Genomic DNA, 13,541 nt, shown 5'->3' on the forward strand with positions numbered 1-13,541 from the left:
CAGAAGCAAGTCTCCAATTTAGAAAACTGTTTTTGGAGGTTTGCATCTCAAAATGTGAAGAGTTTCGTTTCAAAATGAGATACCAAGATACTCTTGCTTATTTATAGCAAAAATCAAATTATGGTGCTTTCTAAAGGATAGCAGGTGTATTAAGTAGTTGATCAACTGGTTTATATAGAGTGAATCATCTTTATTTTAGAGATAATGAAAGATGAATTTCAGGTAATGATTTTGTTAGAAAATTGATAGCATTTTGGAATAGAACTCTTCATTTGTATCTCTTTGGCAGAAAGTCCTGCACATCCCACATGTCACATTTCACAATCCTTTAGGATGTACTTCCTAATATTTGAGGACAATCTCATGGGCATCTCTCTCTATCACAGTCAGCGAAACGTGACTTTGCAGTCTGGTATTTCAGTTTTCCTTGAGATAATCATGACAAGGCAATTCCTCTGCATCTCATCGGCCTCTCTGGTGACGCAGAGCAGGAAGCAGCTCCTCCTGGGGCCTGACCAGGCCCTGACCAGGCCCTGACCAGGGCCTGACCAGGGCCTGACGCAGGCAGAGCCGGACACTCACCTGGATCTGAGAGCGGAGCTGCAGTGATGTGGCCACTGAGTCAACCTTTCCCTGAAACACACAGGCAGGGGAAGTGGAGGAGTAAATTATAGTGTCATCATAGCGCTGAAATAGAAATAATATTCAGTTGACTGAATGGCCAACCCACGCTTCGCAATAACACTGGTGAACAGTGTGTGTTTACGATTTAAGCGACTGCCATAGTACTAACACAGGTGTTTAAACGCAACTGAATTTCATAAATGTAAATATATCTAGATTTAATTTGATTCAGTGATGAATTGATTTAGATTTAGAACAAGCATTTAGATTTTACTTATTTTTTTAGTTTTAGTTGTTTTTTTTTAGTTTATTTGACAGGGACAATAGACAGTAATTAAAATTTCGGTAAACATTTATGAAAGTGTGGCATGCTACTTATTCCTATTGAAGGCTTAGCTGATGAAGACTGTGATATACGGTCTGTTTGACTGCTGTTGACAAAATGTACTTAAAAAAAAAAAGAAAAGCGTCTGCTACATGACATAACAACAAGAGTTAGCCAAAAAAGGCTAGTTTTCATGTAGTCCCTAGCCAGATGTCATTAATGGCTACCTAGAATTAAAAGCAAATATTCAAACCACAACTAGAGGACAGCATTAAGACGGATACATAAGATGACAGGCAGCAGAGTATCGGTGACAGGAGGACAGGACTTCAGCAGATAGCACATAAGCATACAGTTATGCTCACTCTTAGACAGACAAGTTAAAAGTGTTAAATTGGCAAGATGGCAGCAGAAAAAGCCCTAATTTAGTGCTGCCATGTGTGATTATTAGTGAACCAAGATCTCAACTGACTAGAAAAAGACTGAAAAGAGTTAACACCTGCGACTTAATTCTCAGCTGAACACGACACTGTATACAAAGTTATTTACCATCTCTGCTTCTTGTACTACTTTGCGTTTGCGTAGCTCCTCCATCCTTTCACACACGTCACTGAGAGAGGTGCCGTAATACTGCGAGTACTCCTCAGCCAGGTCATCAAGGTTCCCCACCGAGCCATCCTGAAAGAGACGAGGAGGGGATTCAAACATATATATATAAGGTAGAAAAGGAAAAACGACACCCTGCGGAGGCTGAACAAGATCCCAAACAGCAGGAAAGCACAGTAAACACTGACCAACCATTGTTTCAAGCCACCAGCACACCAGGAAACACAGAGATAAAGACCCAGGAGAGTGTGTGTGAGCTGTGATATTGCTACTGTCCCTCTTCACCAGCTTGTCGTCTTCCTGCCCAGCGACCCTTCCCACTCAGATGTGACCCCCCCCACCCCCCTCCCGGCCGTGTGACGCAGCTACGCCTCTCGCTCGGTTCACAACAGTCATCAGGAGTCGACTTGAGAGGCCGCGGCTCGGTCGACCGTAAATCACGAGCACCAGAGTCACTCGGTCAGATGCGTCTCTGTCCCGACACACACAGCAAAAACTCCTCTCGGTTTCCTACCATTGTGCTACCTGAAGTTACGAGCCCCTCGCCATGTGGGAAGAAGACAAATAAGTGATACATCATTTCTGATTTTTATGACCTGGTGACCTTTGAGACCAAAATACACACATAAAGATCCAGGCCAGGACAAAACAGTGACAGAATTTTTTTTTTTACTATGAATATGACCGATTTGAAGAGATTTGACCCTGTTTGAGGCTGTTTAAATGTCTCAAGCTCACATAAATAAATATCTCAAATATTTTAACAAATATTAGCATTTATTCCCCAGGTGTGTAAATTTAGTTCGATGGGAAATGGAGACATAAATTCTGCCAAATAATATCAATTTACGTAATCCATAAATCTCTTTCTTTTTTGTTTTTTTTGAAGAAACGCATATTCCTGCACTCATCTACATTAATGAACACTGCAATCAAGCAGCTACTGCAGAGCATCATGTGAGCCTTTCTTTAAGTCTGTGAGTTAAATAACAACACATGATGTGACTTGCTACAGATTATCTAGAGTTAGATGAGATGAAACTTTACTGAACCCTGTGGGGAAACTGTGTCACTGCTACAGTGGAGAAAGGGATACAGAGTATTGAAGATAATACAACAAAAGAACATATTGTGGATAATACAAATAAATGAAGTGCCTTATCCTGCATTATCATGAGCTGAGCCTGGACAGACAAACACAAGCTGTCTCTTACCTAACTGTGTCTGATCTTTCAATAATAGGGATCCAGCATGTCCATAAACTGTACCACACATAATTATTATTATTATTATGCTTTGCTCATGCCATTCCCTGAAGGTATGCAAATGTGCCTGCTCAAAACAGTCCTCCGCTGTGAAAAGTAATACTGTGGGCTCACTTGTCTCGTGGTATGATGGACTGTGACTGGCTCAACTGTCCAGAAAAGAGGGCCATTCATTTGCTAAATGACATGCCCCGGGGTCGAATACGGCCTGAAAATCTGGCTGCTTTTCATCCAGTGAAGAAATGAGGTTGAGGCTGGCTGAGAAGCGCTGCGCTGTGCCTGGCAGCAGCCACTCTTCTGCTCCAGACTGCCACTGATTCACATAAACAGCCTATTGTGATGCAGCCACATGATATTGCATCGCCCTGAGTGCTTATTAGGCATGGTGCGTGTATACATCCCCGTTATACACAACAGTAAACAGGGCTTCACTGTACGGAAACAGGCCGGCCTGAACTGGAAAGCGACTAAACAATATGACTTCCATTTTCATGCAGGAAATACTTTTAAATGGGACTTTTGGGAAAACATTCCAGTGTGCTTTATATTTTCTTCTATCTCCAAATTAATGGTCTCCAAGCCAAAAACTGCAGCATGAGACATCAACCACAGAGGCTTGAAAAGGAGAGTGTGGTGTCGCATTTCTTGGGAGTCGAGCATCTCAGAGGCAGACAAAAGATCCACGTGCCCCCGGGGCCCCGAGGGTCTAATGAGTGTTTTTACAGTTCCTCTGCCTCGTCTCGGCCATTTAGGAAACCAGACCTGGGTCAGAAAGTATTAGCAAACAATTTGTAGTGTGATCAAGATAGTGTGGGTAGTTTTTGCTTCACAGGTCAACACAAAGAGCGTCAAAAAGTTTACACAATTCAAAAGTCAGTTTAGCATAATTTTCTATGATTGACAACTTATCTGATACAAAATGTCCTGATGGGGTAAACTCCACCCATCTGGTGCTCCAAGTAGATTAAAACAAACATTGAGAAATATTTGCAAATAGCATTTGACCCAGTTCTGTAAGGAAGTATGTTATGGAGAATACCACATCTGGCCTGATGTAGCAGAGCTGCGACGACTCCAGACAGACTCTCTAACACAGATCAACTGAAATGTCTGCATGCTCACATTCTCTCTAATTCAAACAGACATTTCTCAAGTTATGGAATAAATCACTCTAATAAGCTTCATCAAACACACGTGTCTGCTAAAGCCTTGTCATTCATCTGGCGATCACCCGACTGCCTAATTTCAAAGGAATTCGTCAATATGAGACTTCAGCTCAGCAGAGTAAGACGCATGTTGACAACATCACTGGCAGTGCCATGAATGAGTACTGTAGCTGTCTTTAAACAAGACTACTGACTGCTGTTTCAAAAGATCATGTGAGAACAAGCACTGACTTGTTTCAACTACTTCTACTGAACTGAATCTCTTCATCAAGCCACAAAAAAATAAACAGCAATTAAACACTAAAGTGAAAGTGTAAAACACACGGTGTAGGTTATCATCTGAAACGAGGCTGTATAAATTAAACGTTTTAGTCCCAGTGAATCTACATAAAAATACCAGCCATAACAGTTGGTCCGCATTCCCGTGCAACACAAAAATACACTCACCACAAACAGGCATCTGGCTGCCAACAGTAGCTACCCAGCACTTCAACTCCACTGCTGGACGTTTTGAAACTTAACTCAGTTCAGTGAATGGAGGACAATACATCCTGAAGTCAAGGGGAGGGGTGTCCGGCACGCATAAATCAGAGGGAGTTAGTCGTGGGTGTGTGTGTGTGTGTGTGTGTGTGTGTGTGGAGGGGGGAACCACATATGACGCTGGAGCTGCTGGGTGGGGCGCTCTGCTCTCTCCAGCTGCGGCCCACAGGGACTGGCTGACTCACATGTTCAAATAAACCACCACCTCTGCTGAGTTTTAGCGTGTGAGAGAGTGTGTGTGTGTGTGTGTGTATGTGCCTGCATGTGTGTGTCTGCAGCAGCGTTAGACCGATATATCGAGCCAATAATGGACTTTTATGAAATATCGTATGTCGTCCCCCGCTGATGTGATGGAAGTTCCTTCTTGACCACAGCTACATAAAAACTTTATATCTTGCATACAGCACCTTATATTTAGTATTTAATTTTTAACTGCCACTGGTCAACTTTTTAACTGCATGAGATTTTACTACATGTACTGTGTTGTCTTTTTATGTGCACTTATGTTCCTATATGCACTGTATTGTATCTCTAAGTGAGCTATGCACCAGCGAAAGACAAATTTCCATTATTGCCTGCACTAATGGACAATAAAGTTTTCTTGAATCTCTTGAATCTTGAAACTGTCTGTATAACCTGTAATGAAATTTTATTTTCTTTGCACATTTTATTTGTTTACATGCTGAATAATGGGTTTTTTTGTGAATTAATTCTTCATCTAAAGGCCTAATGTAAAGTTTCCCCAACCACTGAATAGGTGTAGTGGGTCACCCGGCTTTAAAGACTAACTGCTTTTAGACCAACTAAAAGAATTTCATGGTTTCATAGTTTTAGTGTCCCATGATGGTCTAAATGCTGTTTCAGAGGCTTTTCCACCCTGACAAGAATCCGATCCTGGGGAAAACACTGCCTTCCTTGTCATTTTTGGTATAAAAATGGTCACATTCAAAGATTTTGAATATCGGCACAAAATATCACCTACCGGCAGCTTCAGTACAAAAATATCGGCATCAGTATCAGCCTTAAAAAAAAACCATATCGGTCAAACCCTTTATTAATGAATGACTGAGTGAATGAGGGAGAGAGAAGGGATAACTTGGCATGTTGTCTGCTGATCCTGTGCATTGTATTTATGATGCAAATAAAACCAGGCCCACATCAGAGTGTGTTGGTGGCTAAGCAGGCACACTGTGGCAACATGGCAGGTTTGACTCATAACCAGCCCTCCTGCTGCCATCTGTCCTGTCCTTTTCCACTGTGTACTATCTTATAGAGAAGCAATGCCTTAAGAATGATCTTACAAGGCAAACAGGCCAACACAGAAAACATAACATAAATATAAATATGTCTAAACGCTGAACATGCAACTTTTTTTCCCCCTAATTTCTCAGCTCAACACTGGCAGACTGTGCACCAGCAGATGGCAGCAAATAGTTACTGTACAATAATATGCTTCTGTCATTTACTGGTGTGCTAATGATGAGACTGAGGGTGAGGATGGTCAGGCTGATGGTGCTATGAACCTTTGTGTATTTTAAATTATATATATGTTAAGAATAATGAAATTTCCACAGTGCCATCTCCAAGAAAATGAAGAAAAATCAGTGGGAACTAAATCTTTCCTGTCAAATGAAACTGTAGAAAAAGGAAGATGAAATTTAATGTCCAATTATTCTCAGTGAATAATATGGGTGTACTCTATTTAACATGCAACAGAATCATGCAGTAGAAGTATAAGCAGATCCAGAAGCTCCACCTCTGCTCAGTGCCATCCTCTGTCTACACATCAACAACAAACGCATCTTTACACATCCTTAAGGCATTAGGGGGTGGTGACCTCCTTCTTTGCCTGTGGTATCAATCGGCGAGATTACGGGTGGCGAAATCCTTTGCATCTTTGTCTGATCGTGACCCAACTGTGTCTAATCTCCACCTTCAGCCATCAAACCGCAGACTCCAGAGCAGCGAGAGGCGGCAGGAGGCAACAATACCAGCATTAGATCGGTGGCAGTCGGTGGAGCCCGGTGGGCGGAGGGGCTTCGCTCCGCACACAAGGTGCCAAGGGCTGAGGCGGGCGATGCCAGAAAGGGCAGTTTTCCGCCTGGCTGCACAGCGGCGGGCGGCTCGTCACCTCGGTGCACAGGGGCGAGGATGGACGCCGCTCCTCTGTCTGTCAGCCAGATCCTTTCATATCACCGTCAACTCTCCTGATTTGGTCTGTGCCGAGCCGGAGTGCCGGAGCACTCGTCTGAGCTTTGACCCCCTGGGAGATCGCTCTACCTTGAAGTAGAGTGAGAGACAGTTGATGTGTGTGTGGAGAGGCTCGTCCTTCTGATCACTGGCCTCCGTATGGAAAAATTTTGATAGAGGTGCAGATACTTCGAATTTGATGCCCGGCTTTTTGTGACAACCGTCTTAGTTGAATGAAAGCACATGTTCCCATGCAGTAAAGTGAATTATTTTCTGCGTAACATCTCTATAATCATCGCTGTTGGGTGAAAACCACATATCTCCACAATGTGACCTTTTCAGAAACTAAGAAAAGCAGCCTTGTTTTTTTTTTAGCTTGACCATCAAGTATTTTTGAACGTATCCAACGGGGTTTTGAAATGAAATGGTTTCTTAAGCCCAGGGGTCATAACATTTTCTCAACCCACAGAGAACCATGTGAACTGCTCTTCTAACAAGTCTATTTCCTCAAAACATGGCTTGAAAACTTTAGATTCCACTGTAAAAATCCAACATTTTAAAGTGTTTTCATACTTTTTAATGCCATAAAATAGATACCAAACATCAGTATGGTACAAATACAGTAGGTATTGCTGATTTATACCCAGCTCTATCTTTAATCGCAAACAGATTTATCCGAGTTGTGTGTTGAGACCCCAACATATAACAAATGGTAAAATGCAGCATTTAGAATAATTATGTATTAGCATTATGAAGCCATCCAGTGTGTGTGTGTGTGTGTGTGTGTGTGTGTGTGTGTCTCCCCAGAGGCCGGGCTCGATCGACAGCCCTGCTCGGCCCCCCAAGGAGGATCACTGGAAGAGCTTAAGCATTCATGTCTGAGTGCTAAGTGGATTTTGACAAGTCCCAAATGAGGGTTTGATGAGAGGGGTCGCACTGTGACATGCATGCCGCCAGTCACAGATACACCGGCTGCATATCAAATACCTGGCCTTGTTTGAGTTGCATTAGCAAGGCCTGCAGTACGGCCACTCTGCTCCCACTTCTCATCCCTTCAGTCACTGAGCAAATAACTCTCACTGCTGACAGACAAAAGATTTCTCATCATCTCATACTGAATATTGGATAGACAGAACAGAAATGATTGCAAACTGGTTTTTGTCATACTGGCAGTTAAAAACACCCACCCAGATCCATTAGTGGATGGTGACTTCTTTAAAAAGACATACAATAAAACAGGACCCACTTCCAAAAAGCAACTTAAAAATAAGATCATTGCTGTCTGTTGGCATGCAGTAAAACAAAAATGACGTCGCCACTAAGGGAAACCAGCCAGGGGTCCGGATTAAAAAACAGGACCTGAGTGAAGCTCCAAAGAAGATTAAGAGGGTAAAGAGGAGGCAGAGAGGAAACCTTTTGTCCAAAGCAGCAAATCTTGCAAATCTTGCAAATCTGATGGGGGATTTGAAACATTAGCTTAACACAGACGCAGAAAACCCCTCGGAGATCTTCAAAAAGACCTCCACTATAAGATGCAGCAGAAATTCACGAATGGAAACAATATGTATGATCCGTCATTGTAAAGAAGAAGCCTGTGAACTGCTCTGGTGTTGAAGCAGCCTCTGGATTGTCCCTACTCCTTGGAGCATGTTTAATTCAATGGTGCTGAAATCAAATAAGAGAGACATCCCCTTTAAAATTCAGCTAAATTCACGCATGGAAATACTACCGTGTATTAAAAACCCTGCGGGTGGTTATGCGTTTGTATCGAGGCGGCTTGTGGATTGTTCCTATCCCTTGGAGCATGTTTAATTCAGTGGTGCTGAAATCAAATATGGAGACCTTCCCCTTTAAAATTCTGCAAAATTCACACCTGGAAATACTATGTACTTTATTGTAAAGAGCCCTGTGGATGGTTCTGTGTTTCAGTGAGTCAGCCTGTGGATTGTTCCTATTCCTTGGAGCATGTTTAATTCAGAGGTGCTGAAATCATTTCATCTGCCCCCCTACCCCCCACCCCCCTGCTCTGGTAATTACCCTTGTGTGACTGCGCCGCGATCCCCTGAGACACGGCTGCCAGCTCGCGCCGTCTCCGGCTGCATTATCAGTGCAGCAGCTCAGCCTCCGCAAGACCACGACATCCACAGATCCCCTGTGAGACGCAGCGCAGGGGCCAAGGGCAGCTGTCAATCATGCAGTGGAAGAATACGGGGGCCCCCAGAATGAGGTCATTCTAACATGGTGTGAAAAAAATAGCGGATTTGATCCAATCAGGAAAGGAAATACCCTCTGGACATTCCTCCTTTTGAAACTTTACACGGGAAAAACATGCAAAGCAAAGAAATTCCTGTGTTTTACTGATGTGAAAAAGCAGCACAGCCCTTTGCGATGTGATGGAGAAAAAAAAGACTAAACCTATGCCCTATGAAGTGACTAATGTAAGGAAGCCCATTATGGAGTCTCACGTATATGGAGTGGGTAGTTCACTCGTCTCAGTATTTGTTTTTCATTGAGACAATGGGAAAGCTGAGAGGGAAACAGAGTAGATGAGACACCAGAGAGAAGATTGGATCCTAATCCAGAAACAGGGAATTTAGCTACACCTGCACTGCCACAACCAAATCTATTATTATACTATGAGAATTACAGTATCAAGATCTTATTGAGACATATCTATCTCACGAATAGGGCTGAACAATTAATTGAAAGAAAAAACAAAATCGCAATGAACTTCTGCAATTTCCAAATCGCAGAGGCTGCAATTAATTGCTTGAGAGAGAGGGGCGTCCAAAATGGATTTCTGGTAATCTCTGGTCCATGAATCAAGTACAATATTGGTGAAAACCTTTCATCAGACTCAAACTCAGGAAATCCTGCACACTGAAATCTACTTTTTAAACAAAATCACTTTTCTTTAAACAATTTTAAAGTTCTAAAAAAAATGTATGACTAGAAAAACTTCAATATTTGTCAAATAATTACAATTAGACTTTTTGTCCATATCGTTCAGCCCTAACTACTAACTATTAAATTAACCTTCCATCGTCAGTCATAACCTGTTGTTTAGTCGGAGAGCCTGGATCTCTGCCAGACTTCTCCCCCCTCTCTCTTTGTAGATGAAGGACAGTTGGCTCGGCCCTCTGGGAGATCCATTTCTCGGAGAGCGGCGTCTTAACACTGCAGCGATGTACTTCAAATGTTCTGCAGACCCCGCTCACTGATTACACTTGGCTCTTTTGACAACCGCGAGCTCCGATAGACGTCCCAACAGAGCTGACGACAACATCTCCTGTCCGACTCGATTTGCCTCCTCCACTAGACTCTTAGATGTTGCATCTCCTCCTCTGTCATCCCAAGGACATCCACCTTACCAGCGCCACATCCATTAATGGCTGCTAACCGCCGCTAGCCGAGCATGCTCTGACATCATAAGAATTGCATGAGAATCCTTAAACTGGTTCTGAAACGGTGTAACATCCACGACAGGCCTCGCTTTCAGTGTTTGACATCTCCTCCTCTTCTTTGGCAGATGAGACTCTTGATCTGTTTACAGTAGTGAAGCTATTAAACCTTGATTTCTCGAGGCTCAAAACAACCAACACTCCCACCGCACTTCACTGGGGAATTGAGCTACAATCCTCATGTATAATTCATTCTGTTGCAATTTTAGATTCTGTTTACTACATTCTAAAAGCCCTCAGTGTTTTGGCTCTTGAAATGAATGGCATTAGGGAAAAGATCATTTTCCGATGACACATCGGTCCAAAAGTCATTAAAACCTGACATGGTGATTAAATATGCATCATCACTCGTTTGGGATTGATTTTTGTCTTGGTCGATATCTGGCTCTTTCATGAGGCCGGCATCTGGCCAAGTGTCACATTTTAAACACCCTCAAAGCCACATTTCCCAATCAGTGGGCCTTGTTAAAGTTTCACGTGGTTTAGAAATAAGATTCAGCAGTAAAGTACAATGAAGTGCAATGAAGTGTTGTAATTGTGCATTCTGCTATCGGTGTATAAGTGTTGTCACAGTAAAATATGTCTTCTACTGTTCAAGAGTAAAGTAAAATTAAATATGTTTTCACTTGAGGTAATTTGCTTACAATGAGGTCAACAAAAAAGGGTAAAGCTGACATTGTGTTCTGTAGTCTGATCTAAAATGATTTATGGCAATCAAGTTTCAGACAGCTGGTGTAAAAAGATAATTATTTGAATTTGAAGTTTGCTGTCAGTAAAGTTGGCAATTCTCTAGATTCGTATTTTGCCAGCATTGCCATATTTACTCGTAAGAATTAATAAACTGTAATTAACAATTACATTTTACAGTATATTCGCTGTCAGTTACTGCACTGCACAGCCTCCTCCCTCACAGAATACAGTTACTGTTGCTTTCAAAGCTGTGAAAAGATGACCGTTAAACAGAGGAAGTTGAACCATTTTCTTGAAGGTGCATTTACAAGATCTTAGAGGCCATGTTGTAAAAATATCACCCGAACTTTAATAATGCAGAATGCTTAAACCGTATTAAGTCAAGCATAAGGACTCGCGAATGAAAAATTCAATAATTAGAGTCATGCATTATAAACCGTCTCCTTGCAGCATATGAGTTTCCACACCATACACACACACACACACACACACACACTACATGCTGCGGCTCTTAAGTTAAAGCAAGTGGCAGGCAACAGTTAAGAGAGTCTTCCCCAAGGACTAATAAAAGAACTGATGAAAAGCACTTCATATCAAGTTTCATGATCGATATTTGGGGGACAATGAAAGATTAGAAGCACAATTAAACTCAAAAATGCTACATTAACTCACCCTGGTGTCCATACAGTTTTGTATTTTGGAAGAGTAAAAACCTTTTAGATATTTTTCAACTGACATGCACTAATACTACTAATGGAAACCCTGATCACCATGAGAAACTTCACTAAATATTCTCCCTTTAATTATGTGGAAAGAATTGGCGGCCTGTTTTCATTTAGTCGGTTCCATTTCCTTTTAGGTCGCAGCATTTTGGTATTGGACTCAGCTGAAAGTCCCTTCTCTCTGTTTCTGGTGGAAAAGCTCCTCCAAATTGGATCCTCTCCCTCTCAGCACCCTGTGAATTTTCAATGTTTCCTTGATTGAAAATCTCTGTCGCCTCAGTCCAGCCTGTTTGTCTTCATGTGCAGTCGCTGTCTTATTTCACCGCTTTCTCACTCTCTCTTTTGAGCCCTCCTTGTGTAGAAGCCTTGGTTTTCTTTGCATCTATTTTGTCCCACTTTCTGCTCTTTCTTTCTCTCTCTCTAATGTCTTTTCTCCATCATTTCTTCAAACCCGTCACTGAATCTGTCCGCCACTTCGGACTAAAGTGGGATGGATCCGTTTGCTTCAAGGACGCATAAAAAGAGACATTATAATGTACTGTATGTCATTATAAATCTCGTACACGGAGGATCTAAATTAAGACCCTGCATTCGGATATTTAATGCACATAATAAAAAAGGTGACTCATATATTGGGGTAGTTTGTGGTTTGCTGCAGGGCCTTTCTCCCCCACAGGTGAAATCGGGGCCATGAGAAGGTGAGGGAGAGACGGGACGTGGCACTAACAAGGACGAGAGCTAAAGGGTGATAAAACTTTTAGAGGCCATAAGGATGGGCAATATTGCCTTCAGCAGGGCAAGGGGAATAAAATCAATGTGGATAGTGAAGCAGGGTGTAAGGAATAAGAGTATAGCAATAAAGTACTGTTGGTCATAGTTATTGGCAAAATTGCTCGTCTTCTATTGCCTCAGAAACGCTCCAGTGTATCGTTGCCTTAAAGGAATACACCACATTTCTGGGATTGTCCCATAGGTCAACTAAGTTTACTAGTTTACCAAGTTTATTGATTCCGCCATTATGAGAAAGGAACGGGGAGGGGGTGAGCACCGCTTTTAAACAGCGAGGGAGGTAAACTAGGTAAAACATTTTTTTGGAAAGCTACTGAAAGGAACGGGAGGAGCTTCGTTCTGGAGCGGAATTTGACAACAAGCTTTAGAAAAGAGGTGAAAACACGTATGTGGACATTGGTTTTTATATCATTATGTCTCAATGAAATCTCCACATAGCGCACATTAGTTTCAGGATTGGTTATACGGTCTGATATCGCTTATTGCAGGTTTAAGTGATGAGAACATAAACACCAAAATCATCCATGTTTCCCCGTGGATCGTTCGTTCGGATGCTCCATGCTAACACTTTAGCATACACTATGCTGAGTGATGGTATCTAGTATGTCCTCATCACTTAAGTTTACCAACAGACTGTACTGTACTAATTATTGTCAGTCAAACCTCTTCTTATAAGCATGACACCACATATGTGAGAATAGCAGCCTAGAGGTGAGGTAACAGCGATAAGTCTTGTAGCTGAAGGCTGAATTATAGGAAGACGGCCGTCTGGTTGGTATCAGCTGAGAGTCTGCTAACTATTTTTTAGTTCAGCATCCCTTTGATAGCTGGGATAGTACCATAACTTCTTTAATTGTGCTGTTAATAATTTTGTTAAAGCTGGTGATATATTTTGAAACGCATTTCACAACTAGCTGTCAGATAGACAACATCCTTGTTTCAGTGCGGACTCAGAGACCAGCGGCTTGGCAGTGTAATTAAACATAAAGAGAGTCAGTCGGCCGGTTTATTTATCTCTGAAACTGTCCCTGCGCTCTGACTGCGAGGGTTTGGATCCTGCTCATGTTAGCATGCTGTCACACTTCTGTCTCCCCATATGGAAACAAAATATGCTCATATGTATTTTCAAAAATATTCCACATGCAGTATTCAGCTTTGGAATA

General features: G+C 42.1%; 1 protein-coding gene across 2 annotated transcripts in view; it reads right to left on the reverse strand.

The window, feature by feature from the left end:
- The window catches only part of sash1b (SAM and SH3 domain containing 1b), a 58,407-nt gene that overhangs the window by 16,401 nt on the left and 28,465 nt on the right, over positions 1-13,541 (reverse strand). Inside the window, exons 1-3 of one of the 2 annotated variants that reach the window (XM_078289431.1) lie at positions 4,434-4,535; positions 1,499-1,627; positions 583-633 (exon numbers count right to left, since the gene is read on the reverse strand). In XM_078289431.1, coding sequence (XP_078145557.1) covers positions 583-633; positions 1,499-1,543 — 96 coding nt within the window. In that variant the 5' untranslated portion in view covers positions 1,544-1,627; positions 4,434-4,535. Of the gene's footprint in view, positions 1-582; positions 634-1,498; positions 1,628-4,433; positions 4,536-13,541 lie in introns of those variants that run through there. The other variant, XM_071896258.2, reaches the window with a different exon arrangement.

This window comes from Centroberyx gerrardi, chromosome 17 (genome assembly GCF_048128805.1).
Source record: "Centroberyx gerrardi isolate f3 chromosome 17, fCenGer3.hap1.cur.20231027, whole genome shotgun sequence".
Classification (NCBI taxonomy): Eukaryota; Metazoa; Chordata; class Actinopteri; order Beryciformes; family Berycidae; genus Centroberyx; species Centroberyx gerrardi.